The sequence below is a fragment of the Colias philodice genome, chromosome 25 (genome assembly GCF_061535455.1).
Source record: "Colias philodice isolate Cphi_HAF_F1 chromosome 25, ilColPhil1 Martin Lab GWU primary, whole genome shotgun sequence".
NCBI classification, from domain to species: domain Eukaryota; kingdom Metazoa; phylum Arthropoda; class Insecta; order Lepidoptera; family Pieridae; genus Colias; species Colias philodice.
In genome coordinates this window covers 8,743,335-8,761,886 of record NC_143110.1, presented here as the reverse complement: position 1 = coordinate 8,761,886, position 18,552 = coordinate 8,743,335, and the positions used below count along the sequence as shown (strand labels likewise).

The following is an 18,552-nucleotide window of genomic DNA, read 5'->3' as shown; positions in this document are numbered from 1 at the left end:
GATACTCAAACTTACAGGAAAAATAAGTGCCATACTGTTACAAATCGTTAGACTTTCGCTATTTTCCGACGAGTTCGACTAACGCCCACGCGACTAAGCCGCCGGTACCAGCGTTCACACCATCATTTTTCTTTTTGTCATTGCGTACTAAGAACCCTGTAGAACCGCCATCCTGTTACAAATGACTCGAAATTTTGTGTCAGTATCTCCCGGTCTATAACTAATCTTAATCTTAAAATAATAAATAAAGCCCACATTTCATTACAAACTTAGAAAACTGAATAATTTAAATTATACATAAGTTACACATTAGCTACATAAATTAATGATATTTCTTAATTGATATCTACTATAACTATCTGAACGTTTTTAAGAAAACATGTCTTTGTAGTACATTAAACATTACAATCGACTTTACTTTATACATATAATATCATAATTACACTAATTTTCATCGGGTGCAATTTTAATGATTACAAATAATTAATTCATAAAAAATATGGATGTAATAATTGTGTGTCATGTGTGCAGTTCACGTGCCTGTCGGCGCAGTGGAAGTGCCGCGGCAACGCGACGGCGGGCGTGTCGGCGCGCTGCGTGGCGGCCGCGGCGCGCTGCAACGGGCGCAGCGACTGCCACGACGGGGACGACGAGCTGGACTGCCCGCCGCGCACCTGCCCGCCGCAACACGTGAGCCCTCCCTCGCGAGCCCCCCCTCCCCCCGCGCCCCGCCGGACCGTCCGCTGTAACGTGCGCGTGTTGCAGTTCACGTGCGGCAACGGCGCGTGCGTGCCGTGGGTGTGGCTGTGCGACCAGGACTCGGACTGCGAGGACCGCTCGGACGAGGGCCCGGCGTGCGCGGCCCGCACGTGCGCGCGCGACGAGTTCCGCTGCGCGTCCGGCCGCTGCGTGCCGCGCGACTGGCTGTGCGACGGCGACCCCGACTGCCCCGACCGGGAGGACGAGGTGACCTAACTTACTAAATTATTATATTATTAGTCACTTTAAAAAATACTTCATGATTATAGACTGTATGACTGTATAACTGACGCTTTAGAAACTTGTTTTGACGTTTCTATTGACTGTGTCATATCGTTGCAAAAAATATATAACTATAGTCGAGCCAATTTAAATTGGCAACATTTGACGTCTATCAATTTTATCTTAGTTCGTAGGGAGATAACCTGCATAAAACATCGATTAAAGTTAATTAATCGATACGGACTTGAAACATATTATGTCAATCGGACTTGAAACATATGGCAATTTTAAAATCCATCAGGCAAATCCCTCTCCAAGTAATATATTTTCTTTCGAAAATTCAAGGAGCAAAATAAATCAAGTATCTATATGTATAATTAAAAAAATTATAGATAATTAATAGAATAATAAATAAATTTATGTTTTATTATAAACAACCCATTTATAAATTTATGGTGATATATTTTATTCACAAGTAATCATTACATTTGATTTCGATTTTTAGAGTAACGTCTCTAGCATTTAAAAAGAAAAAAGGTTAACTGACACATCATTGTAGCGACGTCAGTTGTTAAAATCAGAAATTGTTTATTATGTTTAGAATGGTTTATTAGTAAAATCAAATATTAAAATTACTCGTATCGGTCATTATTATTATAACTAATCTTATATATAAAAATGCGATTCATTTTTATATATCTCTTATATATAAAAATGAATCGCAAAATGTGTTGGTAAGCGCATAACTCGAGAACGGCTGAACCGATTTCGATAATTCTTTTTTTATTATATTCCTTGAAGTACGAGGATGGTTCTTATGTAGAGAAAACGTAAACATGTACCACGGGCGAAGCCGGGGCGGACCGCTAGTTAGAAGAAAAATATGTAATTGTACTTAATTGAAAAAACTTAAACAAATGTGCAGCTCTAACAAAACAAAATGACATATTATTCTATGCTGTCGTAACTAGGTTACGTTGCTGAATTTTTGTTGAACTGTCAAATGTTGCTTATTAAAATGGCTCTACTATAATATCAAAACTTAAAAACGAAATCAAAACAAATAATTTTGAGTACGTATTACGAAGTATCTAGCTAATTTAAACTTGTAGCGCGATTGTGCGGTGCGGTCGGTGTGTGAGGCGACGTACTTCCGGTGCGGTGACGCGCGCTGTATCCCGGGCCGCTGGCGATGTGACTTCGAGGAGGATTGCACTGACGGCTCCGATGAGCGAGATTGTACGCCCAGGAACTGCTCTGAATCTGAGTTTAGGTCTGTATTACTTGCATTGAAAAATGAAAAATCATTACTATGTGCAATCACATAGTAAATGTTTTAGTTTGAATCTCGCCTCGTGATTGAATTTTAACATTTATACTCATCAATTCATCGGTCATTCATTTATTTAGTCGTTCATTCGTTTACAAATTTAATCAAAAAATATTTCTATGTGTTATAATATGGCTTATGTGGTGTGTAGATGCAACAACGGCGAGTGCATCCGCGGGTCGCTGCGCTGCTCGGGCGCGGCGGAGTGCAGCGCGGGCGAGGACGAGGCGGGCTGCGCGCCGCAGTGCGCGGCCCCCGCGCGGCCCTGCCCCGACACCGGGGAGTGTCTGCCCAGGTACGTTAACATTTTCACTATCAATAAAGTATTTTGATGTGATTTTTACAAATTTAAAATATAATGCAAAATGTCTCACACATTATTCAAATAAAAATTAAACAAAAATGATAAATTGTCAGGCATTATATAAAAAATGTGTGCCGCAATTCAATTGATAAATTACGTTCACGATGTCAGGTCTGACGTCAACTATATTATGGTTACAGTGAGCGTTGGTGCGACGGCGAAGTGGACTGCCCGGACGGCGCGGACGAGTCGCAGTGCGCGCACGAGTGGCCCGGCCCCAGCGAGCCAGTGTGCGGCGCGCGGCTGGCGTGCGGGCCGCGCTGCGAGCCGGCCGCGTGGCGCTGCGACGGGCGGCGCGACTGCCCGCGCGGGGCGGACGAGCGGCCCGACCTGTGCGCCAGCCTCGCCTGCCCGCCGCCTATGATCCGGTACTACACTGATATATCGACATATCATTATTTAAAAAAATAACAATAAAATAAAAAACACAATTGTATTGCGTTAGAACTTTGATTGACTTCTTTCTTCTTACTGTTGTTAAAACTAACTCACTTTTTTAATAAAGATGCGGCGATGACACATGCGTTCCACCTAACTTGTTGTGCGACGGTAACGCGGACTGCAGTGATGGCAGTGATGAAAACAAACATCTATGTAAGTTCAATTTCAACACTAATTATAACTTTTTATGTAAAGGTCACTATTTACCACCGTGTGTTATACAGGTCGTGATATGGAAGAGAAGATGTGCAGTGAAGATCAATACTTGTGTGAAGACGGCCGTTGTGTCGCTTCTGATGAGGCGTGCACGCAAGGTATGTAATTATGTTTTTATTTGTTTCTTTACTTTAGATATACTTTATAATATGTGTATTTATCTTTTATTTATTTGTACTTAGAACGAGGTGACTGCACCTGGCGCTCGTGCCCTCAGCTGTGTATGCCCAAACACGCACACAACCATACGTGCAAGTAAGTTACGTTTTATGACATATCATAAATCCTGATATTTACTGTAACTATAAACACTATAATATATTGAATATGTATAGTTTAAAAAAAATACAACAAAATATTTTAACACAGATGTGTACCTGGGTACCGACATCGTCAATTAACCAATGGAAGCATCACCTGTGAAGCTCAAGGTAAGTGAAATAAATAATGCTGTTATTTTTTTTTCTGGGAAATATTAAGAGTAGAAACATTTATATGCATTTTTGTAAAAAAAAATCTTTGTGTTTTATCAGAGGTTTTCGTGTAAATTTTCCATATTCTATCGCATGCACATAAGCACAAATTGCGAGTATATGGCATATGAATTATTTTTGGAATACACTATAATAAAAGAGATTTGTTACACAGGCGAGGAGGCGGGCGTGGCGGTGTGGTCGCGCGGCGCGCTGCGGCTGTGGGAGCTGCGCAAGCACGAGCACAGCAACGGGACCGACGCGCCGCACGACGAACACGGGTATGCTATAAGATAATAGCATCTTGGCTTTTACACTAATTTAAATTTGGACAAAACAATCCTTGAATACTAAAATTTTAACCAGTAGCAAATTATTTATTCACATTTTCTTATATCAGAGCGTGCAATTTAGCTGGTAGATCAATAACATTTTAAAATATATAAACCAATATGAAGCTTACGTTTCTATTGTTCAAAATCCTGTCACGACTTGTGAATAGCATTTTTTTGCTTCTTATATCCATCAATTGAATGATACTGAAAATAAATATGTATTTCAGCGTGGAAGTGACATCCGTAGCAGTATCCCCGCTGGAGGGCGCGTGGTGGGCGTGGTGGGGCGACAGCGCGGGCCGCCTGCGCCGCTCGCGCCTGCGCGCGCTCACGCCCACCAAACCGCCCGCTTCTAGCGAACCATTGCCGCCGCTGCCCCTGCCTGATAGTGAGCTGCCGGCTGAGAAAGTCGATACTATTGTGAGTTGAAAAGTTTCTTTATTTGAATAATTGACCCATGCAACGTAGTGCTATCAAAAGTATATTTTTATTTTGCACAATTCTTTATTGATTCTTTTCATTATTGTAGCGTGATTTAACGTAGCTTGTAGCATATATCGATACTTTTCTATGTCTGACTTTTCTACACGTTACCTGATAAAAATGACATGAATTCAGCAAATCAGCAAATCCTTAACTACACTGTATTTATCACTCCACAGGTGAAGGACGGCGGTATAATCCGCGGCGTGTCCATAGACGCAGTGTCCCAGCGCGTGTACTGGACGTCCGTCACGAGCGCGGGCGGCAGTGCGGGCGGCAGCGCGGGTGACAGTGCGGTGGGCGCCGTGGTGAGCGCGGCGCTGGACGGCCGCCGCCGGGTCACCGTGTGGCGCCGCACCGGGGCCGAGCTGGACGATATCGTCGTGTCCCCGGATACTGCGTGAGTGCCTTTTGTACCTTATCAATTCTGAATGACACTGTTTATTTGTGTGCTTCTTATGAAAAAATACTTTTTTAATAATTATACGTAATGTTAGCAGTCTACCACATCGCGTAAAGTAAAAATAATATGCGGTTAACACAGTCGGTATGTTAGAGCAAGCTTCAAGAATTAAAACATTATTTAGCTTTAATTCTTGAATTCAATGGTTTAATTTGTTACTTAATTTGTTGTTGTACGTTTGTTACAGTGAACTATTCTGGTCTGAGCGCGGCGGAGAGCCGGGTGTGTACCGCGCATCTCTCGCGGGCGACAACGTGACGTGGCTGGTGCGTCGTCACGTGCGTCGCGTCACCGCACTGGCACTCGACGCGCCCGCTCGTCGGCTGTACTTCCTCGACCCGTACCGTGGCGTGTTGGAAAGCGTAGCGCTCGATGGGTCAGACCGCGCCACACATGCTGTGTTCAAGCAGCGGACGAGTGACGGGAAGGAGGAGAGCAAAGGAGAAGGGGAGGCGGTGGTGTGGGGGCGGGCGTGCGCGCGCATGGCGGTGTGGGAGGACAGCGTGTGGTGCGCGAGCGCGCGCGGGCTGGCGCCAGTGCCGCGCCGCGCGCCGCCGCACGCGCACGTCACACCCGCCGCGCGGCACAGCGCGCCTGTGTCCGCGCTCGCTATACTGCACCCCGTGCTGTTCGCACATCACGATGGTGAGTTCTAACTACAATTACCTATTTTTTTATTTAAAGTATTGAATTTTCTTATCTCTCTCTCTGGAATAATTATTTCATATCATTCAAATTTAGTGTTTATTAATAAATAATGGTTTTATTATTTACAATGTTTAGCGATCAGTAACCCATGCGTTTTGGACAATGGCAAATCTGCGTGCGACAGCAGCGCAGTGTGCGTGCGAGGTCCGGGGAAACGATTCTCTTGTCTCTGCCCAGATGGCCTGCAACCCACCTCTTCTATACCTGATGTATGTATACCTTTCTTATTATTAACTTTTATAAAATTAATGAAGCAAAATAAAAAAAATGATTTAATCTTATACAGAAAAGCCGTGAATGCGTGATATCATCGAACGCAGCAAGTTCAATCAACGAGACAACGTGCTCGCTGTACTGCGGGCCCGGCAAGTGCGTAATACGCGAGCCGACCGAGTCCATAGTAACGAACGCCAACAACCCGTCTGAAAGGGATACTCCAAGTGCAGCGGCGGCGTGCGCGTGCCCGGCGCTGTTCGCGGGCGCGCACTGCGAGCACTACCGCTGCGCCACGCACTGCAACCGCCGCGGCCGCTGCGAGCTCGCCGCGCACAGCGGGAACGATACATACACTAGTCTCGACACCACTCCACCGCCCTTGAAGGTGACTTATCGGCCAATTGATTTTTTTCGCGTATAGGTATTTGTGTTAATGTTTTGCATTTTTGGTCTTATGGGTTTTCACATATTGAAATAACACAAATATTTATTATTTCCTTGCTATTTAATGTTTAAAAAAGCATAATAATATGCGTGTCTTAAATAAACTGCGTTGTCCCGCAGTGCTCGTGCTACGCGGGCTACTCGGGCGCGCGGTGCGAGGTGGAGGCGGACCCGTGCGGCGCCGCGCGGTGCGCGCACGGCGCCGCGTGCCGGCGGCTCTCGCACAGCGCGGCCTACTGCGTGTGCACTCCGCCTTATACTGGCACGTTACCATATGTTTAATGCTTTATTATCGATCAGTATCTGTGCATATAAACTTGTAACATTTCTTAATATTATTAATTTTTGTAGGTCCACGATGTGAACAATGCATGGACCTCGGCAATGAAGATTGTATGTGCCTCGATAAATGTCTCAATGGGGTGAGTTCATTTTACTTCCTAACTGTTTATAGTTAATTTAAATACTCGCCATAATTATTGCACAAATAATACTTAGACCTTGGAAACAATATTCAATTACCAAAAATTTTCAGTTAAATTGTCATTAATTATAATAAAAAAGTCCTTTAAAAGTTTAATAACATAATTGATGTTCACTAGGGCATATGCCACGTGATAGAAGGAGCATGGATGTGCAAGTGCCCCGCGGGTTGGCATGGCGCGCGGTGCCAGACACCTGGCGACCACGATCACGACCACGATCACGAACATGACCACGACCATGACCACGACCACGACTCGCACGCTGGACGCGACTCACGACCTGACCACAGAAGCAACGCTATTGGAGGCGACGACCATGATTACAAACCACACAGTAAGTCAATCTCTCTCTTTACGACCTACAAATGACACAAAATATAATCCAAAAAGCGAACTAACCACTAGCTAAAAGGTCACACCAGGTATTTTTTGGGGTTTTTCAATTAAATTTCTTGTTTCATTTAATGTGTCTTCATAATTTATTAACGTGTACAAAGATCAAAGCTCGGCTAGCAACTAAGGTCAAATGGAACAATTAAACAACGTTTCGACCAAACTTCCCCGCCGCAAGAGCGCAGGAAAAATCCTTGTCTAAAGCTGTCGAGCAAAAAATTGTGTTTATAGCTCTCTTGAGCTGGTATTCTAGGTTGTTGCATATATGTCGGTTCTTTTTTTTAATGCTGAATGAAGGATGTTATAAAAAGATTTCATATAAGTATACTATTTATGTTCAACCTTCCCGAAGTTTTCCATTCCCTCACATATTGGTTTATAAAATCGAAAATACCTTCATAAATTGATTTTTGCACAACACAAGCAACGAACGTAAAGTTTTACTTATACTTTAGGATACGTTGAATTTCTCAGAAATAAATGTTATCTTATTTCAAACATTAAGGAAACCCTCGATAGGTATCCTTATACCTACACCTAAGAAGAATCGTGGATTTTTAAATGACAATTTTATTTTATAGTTAAAGGAAAATTTATAAATGCACATACTTTTATGTAATCAAAGCAATAAAGACATAAGGTAATTTTCTGATTAAATTTAAATCTTTAAAAAATATTCTGTTATCGATTATTATCGATTGATAGGTAAGTCAGTCTTTATTAAGTATGCATAGCTAGATTTAAATAAGGATATACAGTATTATATTACATTTACATATTAATTAATAAAGAACAAAACTGCGCGTTGTTTTTACTGAAAATAATCATTCCTAAATCAATCAATTGAGCCCATAGAACGGAACTGTTGGCTATTGATTACATCATGAATATATTCATTGTTACTTGACATTAACGTTGTGTACATACGATTTGTTATTTACAATTGACGTCAGAGTATTCCCAGTATTAGCACATCCTAAATAATATGTATAGACAGATGAAAGATGTGTTTCGAGGAATTGTGATGTAACGTACTAATTTCAATAAAGATTTTGTCTATAAAATAGATAAAGATAGAAATGTTACCGCACAACTAAACATCGTGAGAGCTTCCTGTCATGTTGTGAATATAGGATTTTTTCCGACTGCACCAGAAAGTGGCTCACGTTTTTATTCCGTTTCTACTACTTCCCATTTGTGAAGTTGATCCAGCAACTACAATGCCAAGAACCTCATTTTGTCTTGTTGCTAGTTTGACTTTAAATAGTATTTTGTAATATTTCAATACAAAAATTAAACAGCAATGATACAGATGATCTACATTCTAACTACATTAATTCAAAGTGAATACATCAAGTTTTATAAAAAGCTGGAAAAAAGATAGCCCGCAAATGTACGATAAATGCAAGCTAAAAAGCTCTAGATCTCAATGTCGATAGTCAGCGCTCAGCACGAAGGTCGCGGCCTTCACCCCGCGATACAGCGTCGCTAGATATCACGATACATTGCACTAGCTGGTACACGTGACGTTGCTCGCATTTTCCATTCTGTTTTTCATTTTCGTTTTTATTAAGTAGCCAAAATATATTATGTATAGACTGCATTTTGACTTGAGTGGTATAATAAATACTTTTTCTTAAACATATAGTTTAAAAATAAACAATATTGAAGTGGCACAGCTCAGCTAGTTAGTAGTATTATAATTTATTTATATGGAGAAGTAACTATACAAGACAATGGATCAACTTTTTTACTCATATTATACTTATACATATACTAGCGGTCCGCCCCGGCTTCGCCCGTGGTACATATTTCTATGATAAAATGTAGCCTATGTCCTTTCTTGGGTATCAAAATATCTCCATACCAAATTTCATCAAAATTGGTTCAGTAGTTTAGGCGTGATTGAGTAACAGACAGACAGACAGAGTTACTTTCGCATTTATAATATTAGTATGGATTATGTATATATATTTGATTAATGATATTCATCATTTAAACTAACTTGAAACAAAAGCTATTATAAATTTAATAAAATCCCTAAAACCATATTTCCTCGCATAATATTAATATGTAATTTATGTTATTTAACAGAATAGGGTACATCTAGTGCGTACTATGTGCTCTAGTTACATAAGCTGACATTCAGTTCAACGTTTTAAGTTTTCTCAATTATAAAACACGATGTCATAAGTTCTGTTTTCCAAAATAAGCTAAATTATTTCGTTTTAAGTTATTTTGTAGCAACCAAGGCCATGTGTGGGCTACGGTATCAAGTTATTTTCACAACTATTCAATGGACTATTTAACGACAAGATGGTATGTGTCCGGATCTTTTTAAGTTGTATATTAATATGTATAGGCAAAACTATTAACATGTTGAGCATAAGATTAACTGAACGTAAGTAATAATGTATCGAATGGATAACTGCATTTTTAAGAACGATAAAAAGTAAGTACATTTTACAAGGTTTGTTTGTGTAATGTGACGTTACATAAAGCACTAATTGCCGAAGGAAAAAAATATAATTATTCCGTAATTAAAATATTAACGTAAACTATGTCAATGTTGAATGCAAGGATTGGAAGTAATTCCAATAAAAATTGTTTCAAATCATTTCGTATGACGTTCGTTCTTTGGACGTCCTTGAAAAGCGAATTATCTATATCAACGAAAACAAAAGAATGATAAATTGATTGAGATAGGAGATAGTAGGTTCTTTTCTATTTTTTAATAGTTCATAGAAAATATTCAATAAGTTGATATATTATGCAAATTCGTTACGGACTCGGTACCAGTTTGACATGTGTTTCAAAGAGTGAGCAAAATTTGGATCTATCCCAATTTAGTGGGGGTGGGCATTCGATTAGGAATTAACGACGCTATGAGTGTCCTACAGAATTGTGAGTTGCGCAAAGGTCACCGATTACATATTAACTTATCAAGATTACGTCGCGTGTCTCTCGAGGTATCTAATGAGTCATCGAGCGGGAAAGCCTGACCTCGTTCAGGTGGAGTTTTAAATTTTAATTTAAAATCACGAGCACCGGCGATACCCGCGGGTAACTCCACATTATTTCATTGTATTTGCTCTTGCTTTACGTCACATCACTATTTTTTGCTGCCGTTAAACTAGTTTGAACATCGAATTTATTCAATAATGTTAAACGATTAATGATTCTCTCTTTTTATGTTTTTATTGATTACGCAACCAGGATTTAAATATAAAAAAATACATGATGTATGTATTATGTTATGCATCATAAATGTACAATGTTTTAAATATTATTATTTAATCATGTGAAGTGAACTAGAAACGGCTCTAGCCTCTATTTACTAATTGGTTAATAATATATGCACAGAGGTATTCTTCGATAAATTGCAACGTAAAATAGGACAAGTGTATTTATCGCCGACATAATAATACACTTATTGTAATCCGACGTAGGTTTCGCTGGCAAATATACACGATTGTTTTACTGCTATATTATAAAACAGGTTTTAAAAAATTCACAAATCCAATTGACATTTAAATGTAGGTAATGCCCTTAAAATAAAATATACGAATGAAATTAAGCCGAGAAAGTTGTATGAAAGTTTATTTTTATCTTTATAGGTATATAGTAAGTATGTTTGTAAAGTTATCATAACGTAACTTTCTGCTCTGGTTATTTTTTAAATTAATTCAAAATTAACAGTTATTATTATAGCCTTGGTAAATAGCCTTTAATTTGTTCTTGTGTAGGTTTAATTATTATACGATTATATCAAAGGGCATCGCTCTTGGATTAAACAAGGCACAATGCAATAATAATGCTCTTAAAACGTTTTTTACGCCAAACCTTTCATGTGAACAATAATATCAGAGCTTTTAGTGACCTAAATCTTCAAACACAGGTAGAGCCGAGCCCGGAGCCAGGTTGTATCAGCAAAGTGCGGTGCTATTATAAACCTCGACTGTTGTCACGACAAAAGCAACATTCTGCCTTTCTCCACATTTACATCTTATCTATACGATCTATTCACAATTCAATTGCCAAGTTTACTTACAAAAGTCAATAGTTCGACAAAGGAACATAAATTATCGTAGTATCGATTCCACTACCTATAATTTTTACTATTTATCCATTATTTATCTGGGAAATCGCCGCCGTTCTGTATAAAAACCCAAAAGCTTCGGCCAATGTATCGTCATCACATTCGCTGCCAACGTCAACTTTTCCTCTTTATGTACATATCACTTTATAAAACTTTATATTTATTGACCTCTACATTGATTTAGCGACCGGTTTGGGACTTCGTTATGACTTGAAGTTACGAAGTATGCGAACATTTTGAATAATTACATTAGTTGCATCAATTTGTTTGCATTTAATACCTGCTTTAAACATGTGTACTTGTGTAGGTATCACAAATTATGATATTACCTACGCGCTGTTTATACATAGATTTAATGATTCGATAGCATAGGTATGTAGCTACTCAAGGGATATAGAAGGTTAATTAATGTATTTCTATTTGCTTGGAAAGTAGAAAGTTTATTTCATATGAACTAATTTACATAATTTCTGATTAACAGAAGGTTCATTAATAAGAGAGAATTGAGAACATCCGTCGTTTGTGTAACGGTGGGAAAAATAACTTAAAAAGTTAGCGTAATTAACAAATGCTACCTATTGTTAGTGATGCAGTTTGCTGCGGGGAAGCAACCGAATTAATTATGGGCTAAAGAATTAATATCACAGAATACGTCGCGGTATTTCCTTCAACGTCTAGTTATTTTGGATCCTCTCAGTGCTTTAGTAGCCGGCGCTTGCTTCTGATGTGCGGACGTATTTGGAATTTTAAACGTCGGAAAATGATCGGTAGTGCCGCGACAATTACATTGTAATCGTAACTTCTGAATATAATATACTTACATCAAAATGTCATTAGTAAATATTATAGAGGTCATGAAGTATTTGTTGTTATGACATTGAGCATCGTGAATGCACCTGTTCGGATAGACTTGATACAGTGATTAAAATAAATGGGTCGCAGAAAAAGAAGCGGTGAGGTTTCAGTGATTTTTTTTATTAATAAAGTGGTTTGTTGCACGCTATTTATCAGTTCTTGTATTAGTTTTTAATGGTGGACTTTGCGATTTGTATTTTTATAAAAGAATATGAGTGAATTTTTTCTACGATCGTTTAGTTGCGGATATATATTTTAAGCTGGACACTTCGATCGTTTAAGATAATTGTGGATTTGTGTCGGAAGTCAAAGGGTCTGGGAATTGAATTTCCGGATATTTATGAAACAAAGCTTATTATTCAATATGAAGAAATATGTTCAATTGGTGTCAAATCATTTACTATATGACACAAGCCGAAACATAGTAGAACTGTCTTAAAACATGGTTTAGGATCATTTTAAATAGTAAAATAAATGGTACATAGGTAGGTATATCAAACCAACTGAAATATGCCTCCGCCGAATTATTATTTCAACGAAACACGTAAAAATGCATCTATGTAAAATGGGAAATTTATTGCCTCTTATATAAAAAAAGACTTCCTATTGTAGGGTTGGACAATGGGCCAGAAACATTGCAAATTTGTTTCACGAGGAGGCTTTAGGTGCAATGATAGTTCGAATACCAATAAAGATAGGCGAGGTTTTCATTCGACAGTTATTTTGAATAATGCAGGAAGTTACTAATTAACGACTTGCAGTATTTAGGCTCGTGATAATAGGTTTGATTGACCATCGAGGACTTACTGCGGTGGATATTTGTTTACTATTCAGTGTTCACCTTGAATGAATTCATTCAATGGGTTGATTTAATTTATACTGGTAATTTAAATAATGTTATTTCATTAAGATGAATAATGTAAAGTAATGAAGGAGAAATTCTAAACATTCTGATTTGGAAACATTTTTCTATATCAATGCTTGAAAAGTATATTTAAATGCATGCATCCACGTGTTTTTGAGAATATGTATTTTAAGGGTATAGAGTCGGCATCCATCAGCGGCATCAGCTATATCAGCGTCAAAAGTAACAAATCGTTTAATAATTTGAAGTACTTAACTGCAACGAATGTAATGCAGTTATTAATTTTTATTCATTGTCATTTAAGCGTAACAACATATTTTCTATAATTTATATACTATTATGTGTGTGTGTCTAATTTCACTTCATGCAAATTATATTTAATTAATTCGTTGAGATTATTAGTTACCACGTGTTATGGGCATAAAATTATGATTTCAACGGATTATCATTTCAACGAAACTATATATTTCTAGTCCTAGAATGATAATATGAAGGATAATATACGAGTTAGCTATAGCAGAAGATTCGGTCAAACAAATCAATCATTTCAATATGCCACGACCTTTTAGTTTAATTACTTTACTATGTAGCTTTTAGCTAATCCTCATGAAGGTTGTAATCAGAAATATCCTTTGGAAATATCAGACAAATAATATGTATTTCCAAACGAGAAGCAGTCTGAGATATTCAATTATAAAAACAAGTTATTACAATTTTTTCTGTTTATTAAATCATTTATGCAAATTTGTTTGTTTTTTGATCTGTTAAAATCTGAATTCAAGTTTCAAATACAACAATAGAAACATTTTGCATTACATAAAATAGAATGCGCTATGGTGATGTTAATACTTTATATGGTGATGGATGGATAATCTTAGTAATATGGTGATATAGTTTGATATAGTAGAATAGTAGGTGCCTAATTAATGATATTTCTTGGTTTATCTATTGAAAGCGTTGTTTTCCGCCTTTATTTTCCCAAGTAAGGTTGATGGCTCCCCAGAGCAGGCACTTGCCTGCACGGTGATGTATTCCCCTACATTATACTTGTGTTTACACTTGCAGAGGGCTCGCTGTGGTGCTCGGGCAAGTGCATGCACGGCGGGCGCTGCGTGGCGGTGCAGGGCGGGACGGGCGCGGGCGCGTGCGCGTGCGCGGGCGCGTGGGGCGGGCCCGCGTGCGCCGCGTACGTGGGCCACGACCATGCGTGCCTGGCGCTCGCCTGCCCGCCGCCCGCCATCTGCGCCTGGCGACACACCGGTACGTGACACATACATACACGTAGGATAAACTACACACTCGTGCGTAACAATTGTTCGAAACAAAACTCTGCCTACGTAGAGACGTATTAGACAGAGTTCCAACGAATGTTAGACAACTCCATTCGGATGCTTTTTTGTCGACGTTTTAATAGGACAAAAAGCCTATGTCCCCACGAATAAGTAGGTATTTTCAATACCAAGCATATGGTTTATGCATAATAAATAACACATTCATTTAACTCGCAATTTTCAAGGTTAATAAATAAGTTTTTCAAAACACATTATTTAAATTAGAAGACAAAATTATGAGTAACTTCATCTTAGTAAATATAAATATTAAAGGCTAAAAATCTTCACTGTGAAGTAGGAAGCAATTTAGCGGTTCAAATATGAGTCTAAAAAAGTGATGTTGAAGGTAAAGCACGATACAAGTGTAAGCGTGCAATTATTGTAATTTGAGATGCACCTCAAGTTACGACATGAAATATTAATATGAGTTTCATAAAAAGTTAAAGGTCACTGTTGAGGTCCCTAAATATCAAGGTCTAACTTCTTAGAAGACTTATAAAACTTAAAATAAGTAAATAATCATTGTGTTGCCAATTAGATCCTTGTTATATAGCCGAATTAAACGTAAATTTTGTGATAAAAAGTGTAACAGATTCTCATTATTATTTATTTATTCATCATTTTTAATTTTTCTTATAGTTACGTTGAGTCACGTAAACAGGTTATCAAACATAATTACATACATGGTGTGCAGATTTTAATAGGCTGTATTGTTTGTTAATGTAAACAATATAACGATGTGTTATAGATAGAGTTATTGTCATTGCAAATAATTGGTACATTGTGATGTATAAAAATTTATCCCAGTAAAAGTCCCACTTCAAAAGTTGTTTCGAACATACATCTACGTGAGTAGTTAATCGAAACCAAATAAGTAATATTAACTGTATATTTCAGATGACACATCGGAGCACGGCACGGCATACTGCGCGTGCTTGGCGGGCGCGAGCTGCACCGCTCCGGGGCTAGCGGGCGGGGCCGCGGGGGAGAGCGGCGCGGGCGGCGCCTGGGCGGCCGGCTTGCTGGCCCTGCTGGGGATCGTGGCGGCCTTGCTGGGCGTGCTGTACCTGCTGCACAGGAGGAGACAGTGAGTGATTGGCGTATTTGCGATGAGTTGACTTTATTGGGAGCTACGATTGTTAAAATGTTATTAGATCTACAGTTAACTATCCACAGTTAAACACCGGATCCCGATCCTGTGTTTAACTGTGTTAGTAAAACAAGTCGATTTTATTTTTTAAATATGAAACCGAACTTTTAATACCGAGCATTTCTATTATCTACGTTAAAGTCATTACAAAATGACAAAATGACGTGAATGCAAAAAAAGACAAATGGCAATAGGGTTTCCCATATTGAGAAAACCCAGAACTTTTGAAGTGAATACCCATGTCTGTCTCTTCAAATTCAATAATATTTAAAAGGACCTAAAAGTATTAAATATTTAGTACTTAATCATACGTTATTTAATTTTGCAGTGGTGCGTTCGTGCACGCCCGGCTGGCGGACAACGTGGAGATCAACAACCCGATGTACCTCGCCGGGGAAGACGAGGCGAGACATAACGACAGGCATACGCACAATGTAACAATACGATATTTCGATTACTTATCTTTTATTTTATTTTCACTTATCAGAATAATTATTCATTTAATTTCAGAAAAAAAAAATTGTATCTTTTATGTAAAAAAAATGTGTTAAGATTTGTTTTAAATATTACAGAACGGAAGAAATCACTTCGCGAATCCGGTATACGAGAGCATGTATGAACCTCATCAGAATCCAGTCGAGGTAAACATCTCAATATATTATTACACTTTGTAATAAGTCCAAAATAACTTAAAAATCTCTTCACAAACGTCCTGCAAATATATTCTATACTCGACTTTTCAGTTGCCATAAAATTAGCCTATATTTTTGTCAACTTTGTTTAGCTTGTTATTAGATCAATTTGTACCATTCCAGGAGGATGTAACGCTGCTAGAGCGCGGCGAGGGCTCCCCGCCCCCCGCAGAGGGCGCGGCGCTGCTCTGACACACAGACGAGCACTAGCGCACACACACACACACGTGGACGTGTAGACGTCTAGTGGACACATATATCTTCATATATATCTCTATGTATTATATTACATATCCCCATATTATATCCATATTTTATGAATCTCTTCGACCGGTTATCCGCTATAACCGTTACATTTTGAATGACTGATCTGTACTAACTTTCTTAATTCACTTTAGAGTTTTTCAATGTTTTTAACGATATTATGTAAGAATGACTAACGTTTATGAGCTCTCTTTTAGTGTATGTTACAAAATATAGACTAGGGACAAGTTCCTTATTACGCAATTTTAATCGAGGTAAATAAATTGATTATAATTATTATTGTAAACTATACGTTTATTGATGTACTCATTATGAATCAATTTTACGATATCGAATGTACATTTTAAGTGTGAATGTAAAATAATGTGAATTATTATGATATTAATTACATTTTATCATCGTGTAGCATAAATTTATTTAAATTTTATATTCCTAATACATATCTGAATCGACCACTATATTTTAGAATTGTAGTTCTTAAAAACCCCTTTGGCAGCTCTTAGTATAGATATTAAGTTATGTTTAGTACACGGCACAATAATAGTTGACTAGAATTTATGGTTTTAGATTGAGAAAAAGAAACAGTAGATTCGTTTTCTCAATAACCTTCGTAATCTTTTATAGTACAAAACATCAACGTGCATCTAGTTTTAGCAAACGAGCTCATTTTTTGCCAAAATCTTGTATGTATTCTGTTTTCAGAATATTGCCATATCTCATAAGTACACTTATGTTTTGTACGGTGATATAGTGTTAGTTACTTAATTATGTTTGCAATTAAAACTATTTGTATCAAATCCTCGCTAGATTTAATTTTTTGTATCCTTTTAAAAAGTACAACGAGGGATTCTCCCCAGGCCTATTCACAATTCAAATTTTATTGTAGACGAAAACGGTACAAGTAGTGTTAGGTATTCTCATAATATCCAAGTTAGAATCTCGTGATTATTTAATCGATCTCGACCCTGGACCGATTTTAGTTGTATTAATATTAGTTTGATGAACAAAGCTATAGTTTAGCGTGTGCCATAACGTTGTTAATTTCGTTTATCGGTTGTTCCTGACTATGTAAGGTATTGGCTCTGTTCGATTGTTTTAGCTTTAACTCAGACAAAAGTAAACATTCTCGCTCGAACTTTTCGGATTTTGCAAAGTTTATTAACTGTTAAAAAAGTTTTAACAGTCCCAGGGCCATTGTCTTGGCAGCTATTTTTATTTGTTAAGACGAAATACAATCATGCTTGTGCACCTTTTGGGCTACGCCCCCTGGGTGGAGCATAAGAGCGCGCGGGACGCTTCACAAAAATCCCCTCGCCACGCCACACAACTGAATAGATGACGGAAACATATGGAACTAACGGAGGTTCAATGAACTTTACTTATATTCATAATATTCGCGCGGTTAAAGCTGAGTAAAGCGATCCGGCAACGTCTTTTCGTTGCCGGGCCCATCGAAGTAGAAAAATCGACCTTTGTTCCTTTGCACGAAGGTCGATTTTTAATTGGTACAAATCTGGTTACAAAAAATGAGCTTGTGACTAAATTATTTTATGATGTAATTATTTGTTATTGTTAGAATTGTCGCTACCTACGTTACTAGCTTATTTGCAAATCTTTGTAAACAAATTTTATAGGTTTTCGACATGGGGACTTTACGTACAATCTTTATATATAAAAATGAATCGCAAAATGTGTTGGTAAGCGCATAACTCGAGAACGGCTGAACCGATTTCGATAATTCTTTTTTTTATTATATTCCTTCAAGTACGAGGATGGTTCTTATGTAGATAAAACGTAAGCATGTACCTATACCATACCATGTACATGTAAATATATTTTTTTTAAATTACTGATGTATTAATTGAAAAATCTAATCCCGTACGTCCCTCAAGAATTGAATGGAAGTGGATGTGGATAAAATTTCATTGATATTACTTTACTATTGTCCAAATGAAATTGATTCT

General features: G+C 38.0%; 1 protein-coding gene across 1 annotated transcript in view; it reads left to right on the top strand.

Moving 5' to 3' along the window:
- LRP1 (LDL receptor protein 1) overlaps positions 1 to 17,931 on the top strand; it is an 84,279-nt gene extending 66,348 nt beyond the window's left edge. Inside the window, exons 66-88 of the mRNA XM_089710977.1 lie at positions 532 to 690; positions 766 to 966; positions 2,094 to 2,254; positions 2,463 to 2,606; positions 2,816 to 3,043; positions 3,181 to 3,269; positions 3,341 to 3,430; positions 3,515 to 3,587; positions 3,702 to 3,763; positions 3,981 to 4,086; positions 4,368 to 4,560; positions 4,803 to 5,023; positions 5,274 to 5,731; positions 5,870 to 6,003; positions 6,081 to 6,395; positions 6,575 to 6,716; positions 6,806 to 6,876; positions 7,057 to 7,273; positions 14,217 to 14,411; positions 15,380 to 15,569; positions 15,961 to 16,066; positions 16,205 to 16,273; positions 16,448 to 17,931. Coding sequence (XP_089567103.1) covers positions 532 to 690; positions 766 to 966; positions 2,094 to 2,254; positions 2,463 to 2,606; positions 2,816 to 3,043; positions 3,181 to 3,269; positions 3,341 to 3,430; positions 3,515 to 3,587; positions 3,702 to 3,763; positions 3,981 to 4,086; positions 4,368 to 4,560; positions 4,803 to 5,023; positions 5,274 to 5,731; positions 5,870 to 6,003; positions 6,081 to 6,395; positions 6,575 to 6,716; positions 6,806 to 6,876; positions 7,057 to 7,273; positions 14,217 to 14,411; positions 15,380 to 15,569; positions 15,961 to 16,066; positions 16,205 to 16,273; positions 16,448 to 16,516 — 3,693 coding nt within the window. The 3' untranslated portion in view covers positions 16,517 to 17,931. The remainder of the gene's footprint in view (positions 1 to 531; positions 691 to 765; positions 967 to 2,093; positions 2,255 to 2,462; positions 2,607 to 2,815; positions 3,044 to 3,180; positions 3,270 to 3,340; positions 3,431 to 3,514; positions 3,588 to 3,701; positions 3,764 to 3,980; positions 4,087 to 4,367; positions 4,561 to 4,802; positions 5,024 to 5,273; positions 5,732 to 5,869; positions 6,004 to 6,080; positions 6,396 to 6,574; positions 6,717 to 6,805; positions 6,877 to 7,056; positions 7,274 to 14,216; positions 14,412 to 15,379; positions 15,570 to 15,960; positions 16,067 to 16,204; positions 16,274 to 16,447) is intronic.
- The last annotated feature ends 621 nt before the right edge of the window (positions 17,932 to 18,552 follow it).